This window comes from Stegostoma tigrinum, unplaced genomic scaffold (assembly GCF_030684315.1).
Source record: "Stegostoma tigrinum isolate sSteTig4 unplaced genomic scaffold, sSteTig4.hap1 scaffold_54, whole genome shotgun sequence".
Lineage (NCBI taxonomy): Eukaryota > Metazoa > Chordata > Chondrichthyes > Orectolobiformes > Stegostomatidae > Stegostoma > Stegostoma tigrinum.
Window position 1 is genome coordinate 800,476 of NW_026728472.1, and position 24,758 is coordinate 825,233.

Below are 24,758 nucleotides of genomic sequence, written 5' to 3' on the forward strand. Positions count from 1 at the left end.
TTGTGTTTCTTCAGGATCCAGCGAAATAATTGCTGAGTAAGTTTAATTGCATGCATGACAAAGTGAATCATTATTCAGAATATGACAAAGCGGTAGGAAATAGCTGGGGAGCTAGCAGTTTGTGCAATGTTATACAGACATCAAATGGTAATAGCCCAGAGACAATGATTTGATGTTTGTACCAGCTCTCAAAGAGGGACTTGCCTACGTTCACTCCTAAGTCCTTTTACTGTGTAATACTGCGAAACCTCTCCTTTCGAAAATTGTAGTTCACTTTTGAAGACCGCAATTGAAGCTGCATCCACCACACTATTCGGCAGAGCTTTCCAGTTCCTGAATAGGCTATTGAAAAAAAAAATTCCTTGTCACCATTGGTTCTTTTTGCTGATCATCTTAAATCAGTGTCCTTTTCTCCTTAAGCCTTCTGTCACAAGGCACCGATTGTTCTTATCCATTCTAACCAAATCCCTTATGATTTTGAACACTTTTACAATCACTTCTTAGTCTTCTCCAAGAGCAGCCCAAGCTCCTTCAGCCTCTCCACAGGGCTGTCTAGTTTGTCATCTCTGGTAATATTTTTTGTGAATGTTTTGTGCACCCTCTCAAATCCCTTCCTGAAGTGTGGTTGGTAAATACCAGAGTTGAGGGGAAATCAGGAGGTTTTTGTTTAATCATGATTAGTCAGAACATATTTGTTTTTCATACAATGCTCCAATTTTTAAAGTTCAGAATCCTGATGATATCTTCAACCTGCACTACCACTTCTATAATTATTGTGCACACACACACACACACTATCGATCAAATATCAGACATGGATCATTTCAGGAAGCACCATATCATAAGATATTTATTTTGGCTCCAGAAGAGAAGAAGGAACAATCCAGAATAATTTTGATTTGGAGGAGGTCCAACTTCAAAAGGAGCAAGAAGGCGTTTGCAGCAAGTAAGTTTGAACACAAGTTTAGGCAAAACTGCAATTAGCCTGTCTTACAGCAGGAGGTTGTTTAGTGACAGTGTCAGAATGTTCCCACAAGCGGGAGAGTGTGGCAAATGGTACAAATGATGAGGATTATTGATGACCCCAGTGTGTACCGAGTTAATTATAAGTAGTTCAGAAGGGAAGTGTTGAACTAAATGATGCTGGCAGCTAATGTTAAAAGGGAATCCGAATGTCGTCCTCCATTGTGAGCAGTGAAAGGGTAGCGAAAGTGGGGCTAATGGTCATAAATCACTGTTTAATCTTCACAGAGGTAAGGGCCTGGCTGCGATACTATTCAGAAGAAGTTGCTGTCCAATTCACGATGAAAAGTAAATAGTTGAGACAAGGATGAGCTGAGGTTGGACAGCATTTTAGAAATGTGAACATTAAACAACTGCAGATGCTGGAAAACTGAAACGAAAATGGAAATTGCTGGAAAAGCTAAGCAGGTCTGGCAGCATCTGTGGCGAGAAAGCAGAGTTAATATTTTTGAGTAATTTGAGCCACTGAGCTTTTACAGCAATTTCTGCTTTGATTAGAACGGCTGGTTGTCCCTGGTGTTGGTAACTCAGAAGGAAGTGAATTGTAGACAACTGAGGATACTGAGATAGAGAAAAATAGCTTGAGGCTGCAGTGGCACTTTGCACAACAACCTAATCCTGTTTGAATACAGGGGGTGGTATCAGAGGACTGGAGGATTACAACATGTACTATGTTTATGTTCAAAAGTGTGTGGATAAATCCAGCAACTAGATTCATCTTATTGGCGGGACAGCATCACAGGAACTGTAATCCCAGTCTCAAGCAAGAATACTTGGGGAGCATATGGGCTAACATTTTATGCTGACTCAGAAATCTTCACCATCTGGTGTGTAACCTGTTTAATAAAACCATCTGATGGAGGCTTGTCATTCTGAATCTTCAATTTTCATGGGTATTTTAATGGATTTAACTGAAGATGAAAGGGTTTGCTTGAGGTGTTTTAAATTGTTCTTGATGTTCAATTGCAGCTGTGAAAGTGTTGAGTCCAAACACTGTCCGAATTCTGATGAAATTCAGAATTTAAGTTCACCGGAGAAGGGAGCGACAGTCAAGAAGTGAGTTTGATCCAAAATGTGACCATATTATGCTTCATTTGCAATACAGTAGTGTGTAAAGGGAATGGCTGGAGAGCTGGTGGCCATAGGTTGGACAGTCAGAAATCTCTTCATGAAGGCAGAGATGTTTCCATGCTGTATGACTGTGTCAGACATACCACAGAAACAAAAACACGGATATCATTCCAGATCATGGCACATTGATGAAGAAACAGCTTCTGAGTTCTTTGCATATTCTCTCCCTAATTCTGAGGAACAAGCAATACAAAGCACAAGCAGCAGTTGCATGTGAAGGTGTTGAGTTTATCTCAGACTGAAATTTCTGGACTAATAGCAAATGTAAGCTATTGAAGAAGTGGCTTCACTCCTTGCACCTGCTCCTTTCCCCTGTTACCACCAGCCGCCACCACTGCTGGCGAGCTGCTTTGGCCCTCAAGGGCATCTCTGGTAAACTTCCTGAGGAAATTTAAAGAAGGTATTCACTATTTTATGCAGTTTTACATTTAGAGTGTGACCTTGTTTCATAAAGTTAGCTGATCACGGCTTAGGATGCTGAATTTTGAGACTTCATTTCTTATTTTACGGCTGGCAAGCAATTGTAGACCCAAACACCATTTTAATTTGCTTTTTCTTTTGTGGTTTATGATCAATTGCAGAAGCATAGACTTCAACAGATCAAGCTTTCTAGAAGAATATAATTTCAGTCCTGCAGAAAAGGAAACACTAATGAAAATGTAAGTTTGATTTGACATGTAGTGAAATTGTATTTTCAATGTGAAATTTAAGAATGTGAGAAGAATTGCTGGAGAGCCAGAAAGACCTGTAAAATAATGTAGGGCCTTTGTCATGAATATATAAGGCACCCAAAACAGGATGGCAAACAGCACTCCAACCCATAACAATCACATTCAAGAAGCTAAATAATAACTGAAAGAATCACGGACACTGCAATTCAGGGACAAAAACAAAGTTGTTGGAAAAGCTCAGCATTTCTGGCAACATCTGTGAAGGTAAGAACGGAGTTAATGTTTCAGGTCCGGGTGACCCTTCCAGTTCTGAGGGAGGGTCGCTGGACCCAAAATGTTAACTCTGTTTTTGCATTAAAGAAGCTGCTTGTCTTGCATGTCCAATGATTGCATTATTCCCAGAGATTGGCTTGTTTATATTTTTCAGTGTAAATCATCCAAAATTCTTTGTCTTTTGGAATTGTTTGTCCTACATGATCACGCTTTTGGGGTTGTTTATCTCAGATTGTCATTAGTCTAGTTTGTGATAATGATGCATTATTGCAGGAATGGTTTTCCTCTTCACACCACTTTATTAGAAGTTATCCTGCAAACTTCCTGTGAAGAGTTGAAACCGAATGATACCGCTGTCTAGAGCAGTCAGATACTTGGCACGTGGTTTGTTTGTGGTGTCCTGACTTTGGTAGCCCTCCCACTCCGTGCTGCTGTTGTACATTTTGCACATAATCGATCTTGAATTAATACTTCCTGAATCTATGAAATCCAAATGATCTTGTGAAATGATTTTTCATGTTTGAAGTTTGTAAACTAAGTGCTTTCAAAGATATTTGACTGTAGAAAGCATCGCACAAATGCATCTCTAGCTGGAATTCTAGTTATTTTTGAGCTGTACCAGATTGCTGAGGTTGTTTTACTGCTCTGAATAAGATTAGATTACCTACAATGTGTAAACAGGCCCTTCGGCCCAACAGGTCCACACTGTCCCTTGAAGCATCCCACTCAGACCCATTCCCCGAACACGAAGGGCAATTTAGCACACGGCTGATCCGCCCAGCCTGCACATCTTTGGACTGTGGGAGGAAACTGGATCACTTGGAGGAAACTCACTCAGACATGGGGAGAATGTGCAAACTCCTCACAGACAGTCACCCAAGGCTGGAATCAAACCCGGGACCCTGGAGCTGTGAGGTGGCAGTGCTAACCGCTGAGCCACCATGCTGCCCTGCATGACACTTTGGCTGCATGGGGTTAAAGATGGGATTATTCTTCTTTGTCTGGCCATTCGATTAAACTCTGTGCTTTTTGATTAAGACAAAAGAACATTTATCCAATAGATTTGAGTGCTGGACTGGACTTGGGGACTTTAAAGTTTGAGATTCTTACCTTTATATATACAGTGATTTATTTTCTTTTGTACATGGTTTGCTTACTCATTTATTTTGTTTTCTTGAGTTGATATTGTTTGTCGTTTTTACAATCAAGAAAGCCAATGCCTGAAGGGCCAAGCACAGAAAAATTACTTGTGAGCAAATACAAAGGCAAATTTTTGCAGTATTGCATTGAGAAAAATGGTCAATTTGAGGGAGTGAGGATTTTCATGGAATATTTTTACTTCAGATGCAATAGCAAGCGTTCACAACTGGGCTGCACTGAAGTTCGAAATAAAGCTCAAACAATTTATGAAAAATGCAGCAAAGGAAAAATCCCTCTCGTTAATCAAACAAATAGGACACAGTTGGCCAGGCAGCATCAGAGGAGCAGAAAAACTGATGTTTCGGGTCTGGGCCCTCCACCAGAAATTTTCTGAAGATCGGTCCAGACCTGAAATGCCAGCTTTCCTGAGCCCCTAGTCTGCTAGCCTGCTGTGTTCATCCAGCTCCACACCTTGTTATCTCAGACTGCAGCATCAGCAGTACCTACTAACTCAGAACACAGTTGGGATGCCTTGTGCATTGCTATTCACTCTAACCCACCCAGTTGTCTTTTTGGGTAAATGAAACAAAGTTTTAGAAATCTAAGCCATAGGGCTTGGTGGTTATCCGGACATTTTTCTCCAACACCTAGCTATTCATGTCTGGATGAACACAGCTAATTGTGGATACCAAATTGGTCCTGATTAATTTCACAATATTCCTGTGCCAATGTCTCAAGAGACATATAGGGATGAAGTGTATAAAGGAACCTAAATTATCCTGATCCCCGATTGAGGACAGTGTAATCCTCATGAAAGTAATGTGCTGGTTTGGTATGTTTTTTGGTATGTTAATCTCCTTTTAAATTCAAGTTTTTTGGGTTGAGTTCTTTTTCTACAGAATAGTAGCTTACAACCTGTCAGTTTGACATTGAAGAAAACACAGATATTGAGGGGTTGAGTAAAAGCATGGTTTTAAAGGAACATCTTGAGTGAGGGCAGAAGAGGCAGGAATCTATCCAGTGAAGTTGTCATCGGTGAAACAATTAATCTCAGATGCGCAAGTGGCCAGAATTGAAAAGAAAGACAAAAGTGCACCCGTACATAATTATTTCAATTCTGGAACGCTCTAATACTTTAAGAATACACTTCTCTCCAGTGCCATTGGAATCTAAGATTATGTTGTGCTCGCTTTAGGAAATGATCCTTTTAGATGGTGGAAGGATGATAATGAGTAATTAAATGAAATGATGTTGTACACTGCAGCTGATTAAAGGTTTCAGATTACTCGGTGGGGATGTAGTAACTTGTTAATGAATCTATTGGAAACAGAGACTTTAATTCTAGTGGGACGACAGAAAAGTGTTTTGGGTCAAATTTTGGACTCAGCACAGTACTAATTAAGTTCTACCATATTGTCAGCAGGGTAGAGGCTCTTTAGCTCAGCAACTTATTTCCCAGCCATGAAGGCTTTCAGTAGGAAATAGAATTTTTTGGTTTTGTGATCTTTTGAATTGATTTTTCTTTATATATATTTTTGGAGGGTTACTGTTCGAGTGTTTGTAATGTGACCTAGGCATTTCTGAATGATTCAGGACCAAATGAGCCCAGGCAACTTCCTTAGGTCATGTTTCCAGTGTGTTTCAGTTAGTCACTGTTTCCGAGAGGTAACATAACAAATAACATTTCCACAGCCTTGTCCCTCCATCTCTGCAATTTCCTTGTGTCCGCTTCGGACGTTTCTCTTTTTTCCTGTCCAGTTTCACTTTTTTGCCTATCCCAGATTATGTTTGTCCTGTTGTTACCAGCCATGGTTTCAGCTGTTGAGACTCGAAAATCTGAAATGCACAGTATGCTTTTCTCCATTTTGTAAAAAGCTGATGAAAAACTTCACCTTTTATCAAGCTTTTCATGATTCTTCTGACCTCACTGAAAAACAATCTCTTGACATTTCCAAAATGAGTCACTTCATTTCAAAATTTGCCATGTTCACTAGTTAATATCATACAGCACCTTACCAGTATGGGCCAGCTGTGTTTTTGAATCATTGCAAAAGAGTACAACCTATGCCAACTGATCTGAAAGCAGATGAAGTCAAAATAGCCCCTCCAGTGTGAACTATTTCTAAGTCGTATATCTTTCTCAAACAACAAGAGGCTATTGCTGCATATGGCACTGTGGCTGCCTAGCACTTCCTACACCAACCACTGTTTAACAGGAATGGAGCTGGTGAAGTCTGAATCAAGCCCCAATGTCTGTGTGTAATGTTTCACACCATGTAATTTCTGTGCTGTCATGATCTATTATGAACGGGCTCAAATAGGTGATCATCGGTTTCAGTGTAGGGCTGCAGATAAAGAAATTCCAAATTAAAAACTAGAACAGCACTTTCAGCGTAAAATGTTCCATGTAAATTGGCGATGCTAATCAAACAAATGTTTACTTTTTGGAGTCTTTGGAAAGTCAAAGGTTTCTCCTACCTACTGCATCATAGACCATAGCTGCAACTCAGTCCATCTCCTAATTCACAACAAGACTCATCATTCTGATGTTTGCTGGCCCACGTTGTCTCTTGGTTGACCAATGTCTGAACTTTAGATTTTTTTTCGAAAAAACTTTCAATTCTTGTGTTCACATCCTTTCATGTTCTTATTTTGCTTTAGTCTGGAATTATTTTAGGTCCCAAACTTTGCCTGGAACTTTTCTGTTCTGCCACGTCCAGTGTGCTGTGTACTACTTGATTTTTTTCATCAGCCCACCACCGTTAGTGCTACTTCCTGCAGATATATAGTTCCTTCTTCTAGACATCACCATCTCTCGCCTTTAAGAAACTCATGAAAAGTCACTATGACCAAATATTTAGTCACCTGTTTGAATATCTCCTCCTTTGTCGGTTTTTGTCTGGTTAATCTGCTGTGAAGTGCCCTGGGGAGTTTTTCTGTGCAAAGGGTTCGATTTCAGTGATGTGATGACTTCTCTGTGCAGCTGATGTCTTGTTGCAAAAAAGTAACCATTGATTTACCTGTGAAATAATGCTACGTGGCCTCTCAGTATTAGCCAGACAGTTAAAATAAGTGAATTGAAAGCTGACTATGTTGGAGTATTTCATTATTCACCTGCAACTAGACCCAATTTATCCATGTTACCGAGGTATCCAAGTACTGGCAATGCAACTCCCAGAACAAACGCAAACAAATCATCATTATCCTTGTGTTTTTCTTTGTTCATCTGATTTGTCCCATTTGACTTTTATAAAGAAGATTTTTTGTTAAAGCTCACTTTCTCTTTACTAGTAAACTCTAAACACGAAGAGGTCCTGCTGGTGTAATAAGTAACCTCAGACACATGTGAAATCACTTTATACGTGAGCCTTAAGCTTACCTGTGCAATCTACAAAGAAGAAAACTTGGAAACATGGCCAACTTGCAGTTTCCATCCATGGCCAGCGTAATTCTAACTTGGACAGTCATTTCTTCATCATTGGGTCAAAGTGCCACACAGCCCCCCTCTGATGGCACAGCAGGATCACCATTGCCATGTGCACTGCAGCAGTTCAAGATGGCAGCTCATCTCCTGTGTGAGCACGATGACCCCATATTCCAACTTTAATCTATTGCATTGACATTTGTAGAATTAGAAGCTTTTTCTCCCCCACATGTTTTGCTTCCCCGATGAACAGTTGTTAACTCTGACTTTATTTCCAGTGCTATTCCTGAAATTCTCGAAATCTGGCTGGAGGAGTCTGCCGAAGACTTTCGTCAAGTTCCAACTTACTCTTGTCTCCGGAAGGTACTTTCCTACTTGAACCAGACAGTGCCAGGGTCAGATGCTGAACATCGGGCCCAGAAACTCCTGAGTTGGTTTTTGGCGGAGGAAACAGCGGAGAAAGAGATGTTTAGTAAGATTTACAATTATGTTGCAAAAATGTGGTTTTAATTCAGGGTGCCTCCCTACAAGTTTGTGTGCGGCTTGCCCCTCTGTCTCAGGATTTAGTTCATTTTGGTTTCCTTTGACAAGCTTCAAAATTACTTGCAAATTTTTGGATAAACGAAGTTAATTAAAATTATTGCTGAGTGCTTACCCCTGTACTAATTGCATGATGTACAAGACCAAATTCTGCATAGAATTGATACTCTCATATGGTCCGATAAGACCCAGCAGCATGTAATGCGACTTTCTGGACAATTTCCTTTTGAAATGTTTTCGTCAATGACATTTTATTTTATAATCTGACGTAATAATTTTGCAAGTTATTGTGAAACAATAGATTGTGATTCAGAATATTTCCTAAAGCCAGAAATAGGGATGGGAATCTGTCATTAAATACAAGTTCTTTTGCAATTGAGATGCTCCCAACAAGAGGATTTCAGTGCAATATCATATTACTTTCACCAAATCTAGATTTAGAAGTATGAATATTAGATAACTATTGGAAACCAATGCACAATTTCTAGTCACAAGTTCGTGAGATATTTTAGAGCAATGTGAACTTTGGGCACAAAATACATGTCTATCTTCACTTGCACAGAAGGCTACCGTAGAAGAGTCAGATTCTATGTGGGAGAAGAACACGACCAAACCATCGAACAAGTTGACGAAAAGCTCCTGTCCTACCCATCACGCTTCATTGCAGAGCAGCTGACTTTTATGGATGCTGTGAGTAAACAGGAGTCTGGCGGCCAGTCATTCTGAATAAGATGTTTCAGTCAGCAGTAGGCATCTGAATCTCTCTGTATTGTTTAATGCTATTACTGCTCCACCAGTCATTATAACTGAATTCCCTTCAAAATGCAGTCTTCCAAGATGTTAAAATGTGTTGTTTGACGTGTGACTTCAGTATCTCGCTTGAAATACCTGCCAACTAAAACTTCAGCACTTGTCATTTGTTTTGAATGAACGCCATGTGAAATAAGTGACCCGAGAGAGCACTGAAAATCCTTTGTAACTTAGTGTTGAAACTTTACAAAATGAATAGTATTTCAGGGTAAAAGTTTAATTGTTTCATCATAACAGTCACTGTTTCTTCAAGAGTCCACTGATTTTGTTTGTAGTATCCAGGATGGCAATTTTGTTGTTTTCCCAGAATCTTCTGGAGTGGGATCAGCCACGGGGTATTCCAGTCTAGTCTCCAAGGTGGCTTGATGCCTACCTCGACAAAATGAGACTCTTGGTTGCTGAATCAAAATTTGAGTTATGTCAAAGTCTGGTCATAGGCTTAGGCTTGAAGTGGAAGTTCAGTGGTCTGTATGACAGCATTGGGTGTGACTCTAGAATGTAAGTAGTCCTCTAGGTCTCAAAAATCCTAAGCATATGTTCATGTTCAGAACAGGGGTGCAGCAATCTCATCTGGAAGTGACCAGTTTGTCAAAAGTAGGTTTTGGTTATGGGATAAGAGATAATGGGAACTACAGATGCAGAAGAACCCGAGATAACAAAGTGCAGAGCTGGGTGAGCACAGTTGCTCCGAAGATGCTGCTTGGCCTGCTGTGTTCCTCCAGCTCCACACTTTGTTATCTCAGTTTGTTAAGGGGCAGCTGCTTTTCTGCACAGAGTTCCAAAGGTAACTGTCTGTTTTGACTGCAGTCTCTGTTGCATATGTGTATGTATACACCGACTGGCACTTAGAGTCTAATCATGTGACATATTGATGACAACAGCCATTTTTGGTGGGAAGCAACCTAGCTGGGTGTCTGTTGAGGAATGTAGCTGCTTTTCTTTTGTTGAACCATCGAGATCTGCAGTGAGGGTTGTGAGTCTTTGTCAAATCAGTGGTTTTACCTGGTGAATATTAAAGCGGTTTTTTTGATCCTCATTGCTAGTTTTTTTCTTTACCATGCAGAGCCAGGGGGCTGAAATGTTAAACAGCAGGAGTTTTATTATGTAGTTTACTGTCGAGGCAGCAGGGTTAGCCTAAGCTATTCCTTGCCGGAAATGATCGCTGACATCATTGTGACGTGATCAGACTGTTAAAAGTGAGAGCCCACCATGCTTGCATAAACATGCAACAGTTTCCCACTCGATGGTTTCTGAGCACTCCTTTCTACTGCAGCCTGTCACAGCCAACTCTGGCTTTGAAAGTGACGAAACTGACAAATTTCTCCATTCTGAATGAGTTTACGGGGATCCGAAGGAGCTATTTGCCGGTTGTGTTAACTTTCACTGTCGGAGCATAATTGTTGATGGGAGTTGCTCATCTTGAAGAGGGAGACAGAAGGACACAATGTAATCTGAATGACCAGTTGACAAGCTTGGACGTTTGGCAATATTTGTGTTCAGCATGAAACCAACAGTGGTGAAGTGTTGACATTGAGGCCTGTTGAACCAACAGAGGGCCAGGCTGCCATTGTGTTCTGTCAACCTGCCTTGGTGCGAGAAGTAGACATGATGCAGGGCCGCTATACTGATGCCCAGCCTGTCTAGCCTGTGGGCCACCAGGGCTGAGCATCTGTAGCAGTGACTATTGCCAGCAGAGCCATGCATTGATGGTGTGCGTGGAGCCAACAGTCGGAGTTGGGTGGAGATAACCAGTGATTTTAAATCTAACCTACAAATAGGAAGCAGATGACTGAAAATTCGAGGGTTTTGATCTGTCTGAATAGCCAATGTGCCCTTGTGCATCAATGTGAGTATTTTCTAGCCAGTCGTTGACAATATAGCATGCAGTTTTAATGTACAATTGCAAACTAGCAGGACGAATGTACCCATGGATGGACAAATCTTGTTTGTCGTTCATTGCTTAAAACATGGCACGACTGACACCTTTAACCTTTGTTTCCTTTTTATTTTTGATCAGGATCTTTTTCGGAAACTTGTGCCCAGCCAATGTTTAGGGTCCATCTGGTCTCAACGAGGGAAGGAAGAAAAACAGCATCTGGTATCAACCGTCCAGGCCACCATGACACAGTTCAATAATGTTACAAAATGTGTCACCAGCACCATATTAAGACGCCAACAGTTGAAACCATGGCAGACGGCTAAAATCATTGAGAAATGGATTGATGTTGCCCAGGTACACTATTCTTTATTGGTTTTTAGCCTTTGTGACATGTTAAAGTCCACAGTGCATGAAACAACCATGGTGGAAGAGAGCAAGCCATTAACACTATGTGTTGATATGTCCAAGGTTTGAAAGCCTCTTGAATTGGTGAGCAGAATACTTTTCTGAATAAGAGTTGAATGCTTCATGGAAAATCCTAGCATTCATAATTTCTGTAGTGCTGGCTGCTAATAGCTCTTGCCTCAGTTTACAGTTGCATTGAAATATTAATGTATTTTTTTCTAATCAAAAATATTTATGTGGATAAAAAAGGCAAACTGATTTCAGATTTTTACTGGCCCTTCAAAAACGAAGTTAGTTATTGGGCATTACATAGTGTTATTTGCCTCCCTTCCAAGCCGTAATCAGTTTATGAAACAGTGTACATTTTATTCCCAATGTTCTGCATTCTGTATGCCTACATGACGGCACTTCAGTAACTTGCCTGGTTGTCTGTTTCCTATGTGTTTGCCAAAGGAATTTGTCTCAGCATGTTAGTCAGCAATCGGGAAAAGAGTGAGGAAGGGCTGTCAGATCTGATACCAGGTTTGTACTTGTCGCCAACATGTGGCATGCCCACTCGTACATTTGGAAAGGATCAGGATAGGAACCGAGTAATTAACTAATTAAGTAAAGGAAGTAATTGATTCTTACTGATTTTATAATCCAAAATTGCACTGGATTTTGCAACAAAATTGTACTTTCAATGTATTTTCCCGTATACACGTGACAACAAAATATTCATTCATTCGTAAGGTTTGGAATGAAAGTTCACAATAATTCTGTTGCCAGCTAATTTAGAGAAGTCTGGTTTGGGTCTTGGCAACACTGCCTGCATCAGTTTTGACTCGTTAAGAGTCTTGAGGCATTAATGGGACCTTGATGGGGATTTGAAAGTCTGTCTCCAGTTTCACAACATGGAGCAGTTCAACCGAATGTAGGCTGACTCCCAGTAGTAGACATGGATGAAGGAGTTGCTGACATATACACTGGTGCTATCAAAGGCTATTCTGAAGAGGAATCACCACCTTACTTTGATCACTTGGCTGACTTTTCTAGTTCTGATTTTGAGTTTTTACAATAGTTGACAAGGAGTGGCTTCCATGTTGAAGTGCCCTCCATTACTTCCATTTTACTGCAGCAGCTTTATTTCCCTGAAGCCGGAAGACTATGGGCTGGAGAACCTACCTGCTGGCCTTAATCAGATAAGGCTCTTATGATTATGCCAATTGACGCACCTCTAAAGAAATCCCAAATGGTGTGATCACCCTGCCCCTCCCTGGCCTTCCTCCCCAAGCAGAATTGGCTTTGAGACCTGATAACAAACACTCGCAGGCTTCCTCCTCATCTCCACCACACCCCAAAGTACACATTTGGGAGGTTTGATTTGATCCAGTTTTCTCCCTACCTCCAACAGGTTGGGGGGGTGGTGGAAACAGATGAAGGACATTCAGCTGCTAATCTAGGTAAGATTAGTTAACTCAGTATCAATAACGTAGTGATTCATAAAAGTAGACCCAATTTCCTGATTTGTCTGTTTTCCCTCGAATGAGTATCTCACGTGACTGGTCCTGCCCTCCTATTCTGTCAGATAATACAACCTATCATTCATTTATGAGCTAAATGTGATGGATATAACAAAGATGATTACCCCGCCTCCACCCCCTACCTTCGCGACTTCTACCACTCAGATGTCCATGTCTCAATCCTACTCATTTTAAGCTCTCCTTTGGTGTCAGTAATCATATCTAACCAGTCACAGGCTGGCAGCAAGGGAACTGAAGAGGTTGTCTCAGAGGGATACAAAACGAATATCAAGGTTTGAGTTGCCAAGAATCATGGAATTCTTTCCCTCAAAAAGTTTGTTTGTTAATGCTGTTATTTTCTCAGCTAACATTTTTCTGATAGAACCTTTTTAAAAAGTCTGAGGTGTTGGGTAATGGGGAGTCACTGCTTTTTCCACAGAACTCACGGCTTTTTTTCTCTGACAGGAATGTAGGATTTTGCAGAATTTCTCGTCAGTGCATGCTATTACCACTGCATTGCAATCAAATAGTGTGTTCAATTTGAAGAAGACTTGGGCAGCCGTGTCAAAGTAAGTCATTGTTCAGAAAGAGCCATGTAATTTTTATTTAATAAGTATGAGGTAGGAAATTGCAGGTTTGACCTCCAGGTTTACTTGCACAAGTGATCTTCACACGCTCGGTGCATTAACAGGATTACCAGAGGCACTACAGTGCAATCCTAACAATTGGTTAATTGGCAGAATCTTTCATCCTTTCACAAAGGAGCGAAGAGTTAATTTGTTTAATTGGAAAAAGAAAACTGTTTGGCAACTTGAAATATTTAACTATCGTGTTCCAAAACTGATCTGCTGTTGGATGTAACGTAACACAGTTTCCTGTGGATATGCTGTGATGGGGTGATATAAGCCGGAGGTTTGTGTGGGATGCTAAAATACAAAGACAACAATTATTTTAATCTCCCAAGAAAGCACTCTATAACACTTTGAAGTGCACACCTGTAGTTTATGTTCGTGTGCCTCAGACCATTTGATCATGGTTGTGTTTTTGTAGGCAGCTTGGGAATGAAATCTCTCTTGCTGCAATGAGATTCACCAAAACGACTGCACTCAAGAGCTTTTGCAGCACAATGGCAGTATCCCCATCCCTGGGTTTCAACAATCAGGGTTCAAGTTCTACCTGCCCCAGAGATTGCCAAAACATTTCTGAACAATTGGGTTAAAATAACTATACTTATTGTAAAAATGCTTCACTGCCGTTCACTCTCTGTATTACTTGCTTATTTGTCAGATTCCGTATCAGCTGTTTGTTATCTTGACTCTATTCTGTCAAGAGTAATTTGTCTCATTCTCTTGACTAGGAGCAGTAAGACAACATTTGAAGACCTTTCAAACAATGAAGAAGATAACTTTGTAGCGAGTAGAGAGCTGCTAATGGAGGTAAGGTGTTGCACTTGGCCCAGTGTGACTATATTCAGGGCATGATCAATAGTTTCTAGTAAAATATCTGCAATGAACTCAGTTGGTGACTGAATGCATACAGATTCTGTCAATCAATACTGCAACAGGAGTATATGTATTGCAGTCCAGGTGGTCTGGCTTGGCTCAAGTCTTCCAAGATTGTTTTGTCATGATTCTTATAATTGCTGATGATATTGCAGTTAACATTTTAATCGACATCTAATTTGGTTATACTGCAGTGATGCAGCCTTCATAGATTATCTTTCTCAGCGTTCATTATCTTGGAAATTTGAACTGAAGCAATGTCTATGATGCAGTAATGCAGCCTTCATAGATTATCTTTCTCAGTGTTCATTATCTTGGAAATTTGAACTGAAGCAATGTATATGATGCAGTGATGCAGCCTTCATAGATTACCTTTCTCAGTGTTCATGATCTTGGAAATTTGAACTGAAGCAATGTCTATGATGCAGTGATGCAGCCTTCATAGATTATCTTTCTCAGTGTTCATTATCTTGGAAATTTGAACTGAAGCAATGTCTAAAGTGCGATATGTGCCAATTTCTTTTTCTTTTGCTTTGTACACCTCAAGGGCCTTGTAATTAATAAAAGCCAAGGCAAAACATTAAGAGATTTAACTGGTTCTCATAAGTGTTTTTACTCAATTACCATGTCTTCCTTTTCTTGTTCTCTGCAGTCAGAACTATTTGCTGCGTAGGAATGGAGAGATATTCATATCTCTTTGTTCAGTATTTCAGACATCAACTATCTAGTTTCAACTAGCTTGGACGAAAACTGACAAGTTTCTAGCCATTCCTCCTCACTCCTTTTATCATGCTCTTTGTCCACTCATTTTGCTCCTGAATTTGACAAAATAACAGAATAATTGGTCAGATATAAATATTTTGGTGCCACTTTACCAAACTAGTTGTCCAGCTCAGAAAATAGTCAACGTTTTCTTATTCTCTAAATCATTCTTAGTTGGAATTGAAACACTTTCAAGCTGGTATTTGAAGAGGGAGAAATGCAGTAATCATGCTAGCATGTTGTCAGTTTGACAGACACTCCATTTTTCAAACTGCTCAATGTTCTAGTTGCAGTGAACTATCTTTTTACATTGCTTTCCAGATGTTTGCCCCAGAATTTCTACTGCCCTGCTGTCACACTTTGTTTATTGTGTGTTGTGATTGGTGCACTGTACAGAATTTCAACATATTTTTCTGATCTAGATTGAATCTAAAAGTAGGTTTGCTTTTATAATCAAAAATGTGTGCTCTGCATGATGATTGTTTTTGTGGTGCAAAATTCTGTAAGTATACAGGGGAAAATGTGAGTTCATGATTGGACAGTTGTATAACTTCCATAAAGCTTTCTCCCAGATTATGCAGTGAATTACAGTGCATGGTTTGCTAATCTTTCAGCATCTTACACAAATGTGCTTTGGCAGTGGTGCAGGGCACCGCAATAGTTCTTGCTGTGTGTACATTAATGTTCAAGACACAAAAGCTCCAAGTGTGAACAGCAGGTTCACAGATGACACAAGAATTGGAGCGGTAGTAAGTAGCAAAATGCCTTAGTTTTGAGGCACACATTGTTCCAGCTGTGGCTCAACTAATGTTATTTACAGTTCCATCATTACCCGTTTGCTGTTATATTCAGGCAAGTATCCAATATTTTACCAACTTATCCACAGGTCCTCCTGCCTTCAAGAATATGTTTATGCACACACCAAAGTCCTTTTGATCCTCTGTCATCCAGACCCAAAACATCAACTTTCCTGCTCCTCTGAAGCTGCCTGGCCTGCTGTGTTCATCCAGCTCCACACCTTATTATCTCATTGAACATATATTCTCCTGACCTATTAGACCCCCAAAATGCTTCACCTCACACTTTTCTGGATTGAATTCTATTTGCCTCTGTTCAGGCCTTCTAACCAGCCCATATGCGTAACCCGAGAGACTAAGGCTTTTTGCTGTTCACAACCGTCCAATTCTTGTGTCATCTGTGAACCGGCTGTTCATACTTGGAGCTTTCGTGTCTTCAACATTAATGTACGCACAGTAAGAACTATTACTGTACCCTGTGGTATGCTGCTGGATGAAAGCATCAAGTTGCTGAAAAGCCCTTCAAAAATCACATTTACTTCCTGCCGCAAACCCAATTTTGGCTCCAATTTGCCAATTCGATGTATCTCCTAGGCTCTTAGGTTCTGAACCAACCCACCATCTGAGACCATTAAATTATTTCTTCGGGTAAGAGAGGTGTCTAATGAAAAGACCTTGAGAAGAATTGTATTCTTGAGTTTAGAAAAAAATGACGTTTAAACTTGTTGAGACAAAGTTTTGGAGATCTGGTGAGGTAAATTGTTTTTATCTTCAAGCGAAATTGCACGTTACATAGAAAATTTCCAATCTCCAAATGATGAGGTTACACAAATATTGAGTTTGGTTTCCAGTTCACAGATGAGGGATCAAACGTTGAACTTGCCTGGCCTTTATAGATCTAACGTTGCATTCCACTGTATAACTGTCTAAAATTTTGAGTCCTAAATTTTGATTCTAAATAGATTTAGTTGTATGATCAAGGGAATAAATAAGACATGGAGTAGTAATTTTGAGAAATAGGACAATGAGTTCACAATGGATTAAACAAATTCACCTCTCTTTTTCTAGGATATCGTTCAGGGAATTGTGCCGTACCTGGGAACTTTCTTAACAGAATTTTCAGCACTGGATTCGGCTTTCCCGAATTACCATTCAGTAAGTCTCTCTTACAAGATTTGGATTCCTTATTTGCTGATGAGCGCTATTATTATGGTTTCATTGCAAGCTGCTTGTAGATGAGAATCAAAGCAATAAAAAAAATGAATGAGTTTGATTAATAATCCCAATCAGAATAATTTGATGCTTTGTGCTGTGAATCAAACAATTTGTAAACAAAGGAACATGCAAATCACTTTGCAGTTAATTGAATATGGGTTTAGTTTTTCAAAAGGTTGGATAAATTGCACATCATTTTTATTCTGTACAGGTAAATTGGTTACCTGGATGTCACTGCGTATTGAGCAGTTGAACAGCTGAGAATGTCTTCAGCTTGGTACTGACCTACTTGACTGGAGCAAAGGGCTCTATGTAGTGTCCAAGATATGACCTGGTGGTATGACAGATCATTTGTGATTGGCCTTTGACGATATACTAAAATGGAACCAAGTTTACAGAGCTTGTATTTCACTTCTGATCTTTTAAATTTCATGATCTTGTTGTACTGTTTGACCTTTGTACATTTGAATTAATTTTCTTTGTCCTTGTCTATCTCTTACAGAATGGCTTGATCAACTTTGACAAGAGACAAAAAGTTAGTACTGAAAATTGCACTGTACAAAATGTTTGGAATTGTATGAAAGGGGAAAAGCATGCTTTTCAATCTTGTGCTGCTTTATTTGCTTGATGGGGGTGTAGGGGGAGTCCCCAACAGCATCCTAAATGTATATGGTCACTAATAAATCCAATAAAGAATTAAGGAGATGCTTTGTTACTCAGAGCAGCCAGAATGCAGAAGCTGCTGCTACCAGGACTCGTTGAGAGGATGAGCACAGATGTATTTGAGAGAAAGTTAGATGTCAGAAAGGACACAGCGGCATATTTAGAGTTTGAAGCAAGGTGGGAGAGGTGTATAGATCAGCATGGAGCAGTTCAGTCAAATAGCCTGCTTTTGCGCTGCTAATGTGCTACAATTTACCTTTGAACAGTCACAGCCACGCACAGGATATGCTAGGCGTTATGTGAGTGAAGATGTTGTTCAATTAATCTCAGTGTCATGGAAGCTATTTCATTATTGAAGACACTGGATAAACAATCTCTCCATATTAGTATTTTCCTTTAGATGAGAGACATCATTTCGTCATGGGATGTCAGAAATTGAGGGAGTGCACCTGTTTGGATTCTCACTGACTGGGCAGTATGTTTTACTCCATATTTCTGAATTTGGTAATACCAAATTCTCAAACATCCCTGTTGTCATGGCTACTGTTGAGGGTATCATCAAATCCCTATAGTGTGGAAACAGGCCATGCAGCCCAACAAGTTCATAGGGCCACTCTGAAGAGGGTCCCACCCAGACCCATTCCCCATGTCTAACTCACTGAAGCTAAATATCCCTGGGCACTACGGGCAATTTAGCGTGGGCAATCCACCTAACATGCACATCTTTGGACCTTGGGAGGAAACCAGAGTACCCAGAGATAACCCACTCAGATTGTATTTTCATCTTGTACTGCAACATTCAGCAGGCAACCTGAGAATATGAATTTGAGAGGAATTTGACCTTATGGCAAACAATGAATTCTTGCTTACAGAGCTGTAACTTGAGGTCCCTATGAATAGAATAGGTTCCGATCAGAAGCAGCTGATGCTGAATTTGCCAAACTGGGCCATGTGATGTAAAATCAGCTGGGTGGCAAAATAGGCATCCAACGCTATGTGACTCCAATTCACCAGCTCGGAATGTAATCTGTCAAATGGCCCGCCATTTGTCGTGGCTGATGTGGATGTAGTGAAGTGTTTCTTTTCACTGACCTGTTGAAAACTGGCTGGCACTTTACAACTTGACAGTAACATGTTGTCAGAGTTTGACTGAGAAAGGTCTGCCCCTTTTTACATGTCAAATTGTGACAAGATTCAACCAAGAAGCCACTGTGGTTGAAAGAAAATAGTCCAGTAACTTCGAGCTGCTCATGGTCCATTCAATTTCATGGTGGTGCAACCTTGAAAAATTAACTCAACATTTTCACCGTCTGTCTTGGTATCAGTTACTATAGATCAGCCACTTATTTTGTACTTGGCAGACTTCCTTTTGCTTGGATGAATGATCTTTCATAACATTTCTTGTCTTCACCCTAAATCAGCTTATGGTTCTTAAGTGAATCATTTTTTAAAATAATCCATCTTTGAAGCACTGTTTTGGGAATTAGTGTCCTGAAACCATCCTGGATAATCTGTACAGAAATTTATCCTTGAAAAGTCACATTTGTGTCATTTATTTCCAAAGCAGAAATATTTTTGTGACATGATGTACTGTGCACTTTGAATAAAGTTATCGATGCTGTTCAAAATACCACAGACTAGGATTTAGCAGGAGCAATTATAGCAGTTTAAACTTGCCTTAACAGCTCATTATTTATTTGTGTTCTTTCAGGAATATGAAATAATTTTGGGTATCAAATCCCTGCAGTTTGCTTGCTCATCTTACACCCTTCGTCCAAACGAGAATTTTCTAGACTTGTTCTTTATGCAACAATACTTAAGTGAGGATAGCGAGTACGTAACTGGTATTGTAGGAGTGTGCAGGTAAAACAGTTAAGGGTTGTGTGTGAAATCTTCTCTCGTTATAATTGCTGTTTAATGCTAGTGAGCTGCCAGATTGTTTACTGTCTTCCTTTTCCTTGGTTTCAAAGTTTTGACAATGAATTCTGACCGATGAGGATAAAGCCAGTTGCTCAATGAATCAATTCTGTTGTGTTGCATCAAAATGCGTTTCATTGGTATATAATAGTGCAGAGTATACTATCACTAAGCCAATGATTGCAGGAAAATGCAAAAAACTTGATGAGTGACCAATTTTAGCAACATGTCCAAGAGCTCCTATTGTGGGTGCACCTACAAATCCAGATGTAAATTGTACCAGTTTTGAGAAATGTTTCTTTTCCTTCCAATTTCTTTTCAAACACATAATCCTATTACTAACATAAAATTAACAATAACCCTACACAATTGGTCAGCATTTTAAAGTATCTTTCAATGGTTGCCTAAAAACATCATTCCCTCATCTCGAAATAGCCACAGTATATTTTTAATAATGCAACCAAAAATAATCTCCAACTGAAAAACAAAACACTTTGCCATTCCTGGACCAGTGTTGATTAAGGAACCAGATTATAGATCACTGAAACTATTTTTTAGTTTTGACAGAGCAGGCTTTGTAATAATTACATTGTTTGAAAACAGTTTGCTTCTTCATAAATTGGTGGGCAGAAGTTATTATTTAAAATGTACCTGATGTAGCAATTTACATTCCTGCTTTGAAAATCAAAGCTCACTATTAAGCCCATCCTCAGGCTATGGATGACCATGTGCAGCAAGCACCTGGCATTATCGTCAGTTCCATCAGTGGCACAGTCAGTATTGGGCCAACTTCAAACATGGTATTTATTTATAACAGTAATTACAAAATGTTACCAAAATTTACTTTGCATGGATCATAAGTTATATTTAAAGTTCTTTTGGACCTCTCGGATAGTTTGGTTGATTTTCGGACGGTTTGTCTGAAAATATCAGCAACAGAAAGTCTGGTCAAGAGATATACTCCTCATTTTACTACCTCCGAGATGTGGCATGTGGTGTTTTAGTCACCTGAAGTGACTGATTCATGACTACCTTTCATTGCTTGACATTGTCTGTACATTCACATGACAGTGTGGATGAGGCCCAGAGAAACTCCTGTATAACTTTACAACCTATTGTATCACCTTCGGCACTGGAAGTTTGATTCTCATGTTTTCCAGTTAACTTTTTTCAAGCCCAGTCCTTGTTAATTTTTTCTGTACCTGCTGTAGAAGTTCGAGCATTTTGTTCAATTCCACGTGTTCTGCAAAAAGACTGAGGGGGTTATCGTCTTGGTAAAAAATTAAGCAAAGGAACCGCAGATGCTGGGAATCAAAAACACAAAGAGAAATTGCTGAAAACATTCAGCAGGTCTGGCAGCATCTGTGGAAAGAAAGCAGAGTTATCCTTCGGGTCTGGTGACATTTCTTCAGAACTCTTATTGTCTTGATCTGCTGTTCATAAAGCAGAAAAGATCGATGTGCCTACAGTGAGAACTTTTGTCGCTCATTACTCAAAGTAATGTTCAGTGTTCTCCTGCCTGAAAACACGTGCCTTTTGCAAACAAAATTATCATTCTGCAATTTCAAATCTATGTAAATGATTGATCTTGCCATAAATAATAAGAATATTGAACAAAAGCATCTGATTCTTTTTAAATGAATCTTGTCTGAAAATGTTTATTTGCCACCCTGCAGCTCCTCTGAACTCGAGAAACCGCCAAAGCCCAAAAAGAGTGTGTTTAAACGCCTCAGCTGGTAAGTATCCCATGTTAAGCACCGCAAATATCTCATTATTTCCTTTATTATTGGGATGAATGGACAGAAAGGTAATTACATCTGTTCCTTGACAAATAGAGACATTTGATGTGTGGTCATTATTGCTTCATTGGAGTGAGATTTTTAGTAACTGTTTGAGTAATTTGAGATGATGCAAGGAGTGGTGCTGTTATTCTCACCTTGTGCATGTGTCTCGTGTAGACTGATTGATAGAGATTCTTTGCTATGACCATGAGTGTAGAATGTGGACCTGTGATGAGCTTGGTATTGCCTAGCGATTCTCATTTGTCCAGAGAAGTTTCTGCACCATGGCTAAATTTCACCGGAATAAATTTGTTTATGAGAGACAAGTAAGCAAAAAAAGTGTTACAGTGAATTAAATTTGCATATTTGTGGGCTTGTATAATGAAAACTAGCAATGTTTAACAATTTTGAGTGAAAAATCAGATTTGTGTTCTACTTTGTGGGTCAGCAGGCAGCAGAAATATCTTCTGTTGAAAAATTATCAGACATGCTTCTCACATTTGAAGCTCCACCTCAAAATTACTGTCTCAATGGAGTCAAGTTCGGTCAAGGAGAAGCACACGAGATCTAGGCATTCTTGTACATCAGTCAATGAAAGCAAGCGTGCAGGTACAGCAGGTAGTGAAGAAAGCTAATAGCATGCTGGCCTTCATAACAAGAGGAATTGAGTATAGGAGCAAAGAGGTCCTTCTGCAGCTGTACAGGGTCCTGGTGAGACTGCATCTGGAGTATTGTGTGCAGTTTTGGTCTCCCAATTTGAGGAAGGACATCCTTGCTATTGAGGGAGTGCAGCGTAGGTTCTCAAGGTCAATTCCCAGAATGGCGGGACTATCATATGTTGAAAGATTGGAGCGACTGGACTTGGAGACTTGAGTTTAGAAGGATGAGAGGGGATCTGATTGAGACGTATAAGATTATTAAGGGATTGGACACTGTGGAGGCAGGAAGCATGTTTCCGCTGATGGGTGAGTCCAGGACCAGACGACACAGTTTAAAAATGAGGGGAAGGCCATTTAGAACAGAGTTGAGGAAAAATGTCTTCACCCAGAGAGTGGTGGATATATGGAATGCTCTTCCCCAGAAGGCAGTGGAGGCCAACTCTCTGGATGCTTTCAAGAAAGAGATAAACAGAGCTCTTAAAGATAGTGGAATCAAGGGTTATGGGGATAAGGCAGGAACAGGATACTGATTGTGGATGATCAGCCATGATCATAATGAATGGTGGTGCTGGCTCGAAGGGCCGAATGGCCTACTCCAGCACCTATTGTCTATTGTCTATAAAACTCAAATCTCTTTCCATGTAGGTGACATGAAAGTATGTGTTTGTGTTGTTGTGCATACATGTGTAAAGACTCCAAAGTTATTGTTTTTGATAATTTTCCTGAGTTGGGGATATTATTTTATATTTCTGTTCAATAGGTAAGGACTGACCGGAACTCAGCAAAGTCAGATTTTCCACCACCTACCCGTGTAGAGTTTCAGAGAAGCAAAACCATGCCTTGTTGCTGTGTTGTGCCTTGCAGTGATCTGGACTGTGACATGTGACTATTGTTATATAGAAACCAAGAAAGAGAAGGGAAACACTTATTCACTTCCTAGGATATCTTCTCTTTACATGAGTGTGGATGTTACATGGATGTGATTTAGGCTTCCGTGGCTTAATTGTGATTCTCGAAGTGCAGGCAATCAACGTTGCAGCATTAGTGTGCAATCTCACATTTCAGCAGCCATCTGCTCTTGCTCCCTGCACTATTTAATGCCTAATATACCAACAATCGGGATTTTCAGTGTAGGAATTTTTTTGTCATTGCATCTGCTGTACTTCTTTTGGGAGTTTTGGAAAATTTTCGATGTTAATTATGCAATATAAATGCAAATTGCTGAATAGAAATCCTAACGTTTGCAGTACCAATATACTGAAGGCCAAATTCAGAGTTCACTGTCCTACCTTACAAAGTGTTGTATACAGTTTTCTATCAATTATCAATGGTGTTACTTTGTTTTACGTTTTATTTTTAATAAACTGCAGCTTTCAGGATGAAATTACATACACATTAGCATGTGGCCAGGTTGGGGGAAATTTTCCACCCTGTGGGTATTCAAATCCACATTTTGCCTTTCATGAGATTGAAGTTGATAGCAGGTTGAACAAACACTGCAAAAAGCCCAGATTCTTGTGCCATTGGAATATGCAAACATTGTAACCTATTCATATACTCCCTAACTATTAGACAATGTAACGGTGTTCAATACTAGTAATGCGAGCTCTTGGTATGAGTGTGCCACTATTAATTTCTCACAGGTCAAATGTGGCGCGCATCAAACTCCTGGTACTCTCATCATCAATATACCTTCATTCTAGTTTAATTTTTTTAAACAGTTTCTCTAGAATGCAATGACATTTTCATGTTTGTTGTGTCCCCTTTCCCTTGTGCAGCCTGTTTTCAAAGAGAGGTGTTAAAATACACAACACTCAAACTAAAAGCTCTGAGCAGCGAGCATCCCTTCAGAATGAGGATTCAGACGACAGCATTACCGCAGCCAGCATTTTATCAGATTCCAGCCACTTGGAAATGGAAGAGCCGAGCACTTCGCAAAAAGCGCCGGAAAAGGTGAGACAGTGAGGCACTCATCACGTAAAATATGTTGTTCTTGGAGACTCTGGTTTGTCTAATAATGTCCAGACAGTTTTTTTCTTCTTTCTTTCCTTCCTTTCTTCTGCCTTCCTGCCGTCTTATTATCCTGACTACACTTTGGCAGTCAAGAGGATACAAGGGTACTCAGTGATACCGTCCCAGCCACTGGAGCTGGATGGCTGCCTAGCCAATCTCCTTCGCCTTTCTTTTAAGAGCTATTAGCCGAATAGCCATTTTGATGTTTCAGCCAGACTGAAATCCTTAAAGTGAATGCCGTTCCACCAAGCATCTTCATACCTGGCTGCTGCCAGCAATTTTCCGTCCCAAGTCCCACTTGCCAAAGTTGGGTTACTTGCTTTCAGAACGAAGGCAAGACAGCTGTGCAATTCCCAGCCAAATTCAACCTTTGTGCTGGTTACTGAAGCATTTGATTCCAGAAAAGGTGTTATTCGCTCACGAAGTGAGAGCTGATTTTATTTGTTTTTTTTGAGTTGTGCTGTTGGCTTTGTTTTGCTTAGATATTTTATATGATTTTATACTAATAGCCAAAATATTTCATCTTTAATTTTTCACAGCATGTTTAATTTCTACACAGTAAATTTTAGTGCATGGGGTACATCTGTCGCAGCTTGAAGCGCACTGCCCACAAAAACAGTATTTAGAGTATGTTGGATAGGTCTTGATCCA

The 24,758-nt window shown here is 39.9% G+C and overlaps 1 protein-coding gene across 1 annotated transcript; it reads left to right on the forward strand.

The window, feature by feature from the left end:
- LOC132208825 (ral guanine nucleotide dissociation stimulator-like 1) lies at positions 1–23,927 on the forward strand. The gene is made up of 13 exons (XM_059644146.1): positions 1–36; positions 866–946; positions 1,993–2,079; positions 2,736–2,813; positions 7,941–8,134; positions 8,765–8,892; positions 11,030–11,245; positions 13,264–13,367; positions 14,156–14,234; positions 16,928–17,014; positions 17,577–17,609; positions 21,331–21,390; positions 23,873–23,927. The coding sequence occupies exons 4-12, from the start codon at positions 2,806–2,808 to the stop codon at positions 21,337–21,339; spliced, it is 858 nt and encodes a 285-aa protein (XP_059500129.1). The 5' UTR covers positions 1–36; positions 866–946; positions 1,993–2,079; positions 2,736–2,805; the 3' UTR covers positions 21,340–21,390; positions 23,873–23,927.
- The last annotated feature ends 831 nt before the right edge of the window (positions 23,928–24,758 follow it).

Coding starts and splice junctions, on each gene's coding strand:
- LOC132208825 (XM_059644146.1), top strand. Junction 13,368..14,155: donor ACTTGGGCAGCCGTGTCAAA/GTAAGTCATTGT, acceptor TCTCTTGACTAG/GAGCAGTAAGACAACATTTG. Junction 17,015..17,576: donor CTTTCCCGAATTACCATTCA/GTAAGTCTCTCT, acceptor TATCTCTTACAG/AATGGCTTGATCAACTTTGA.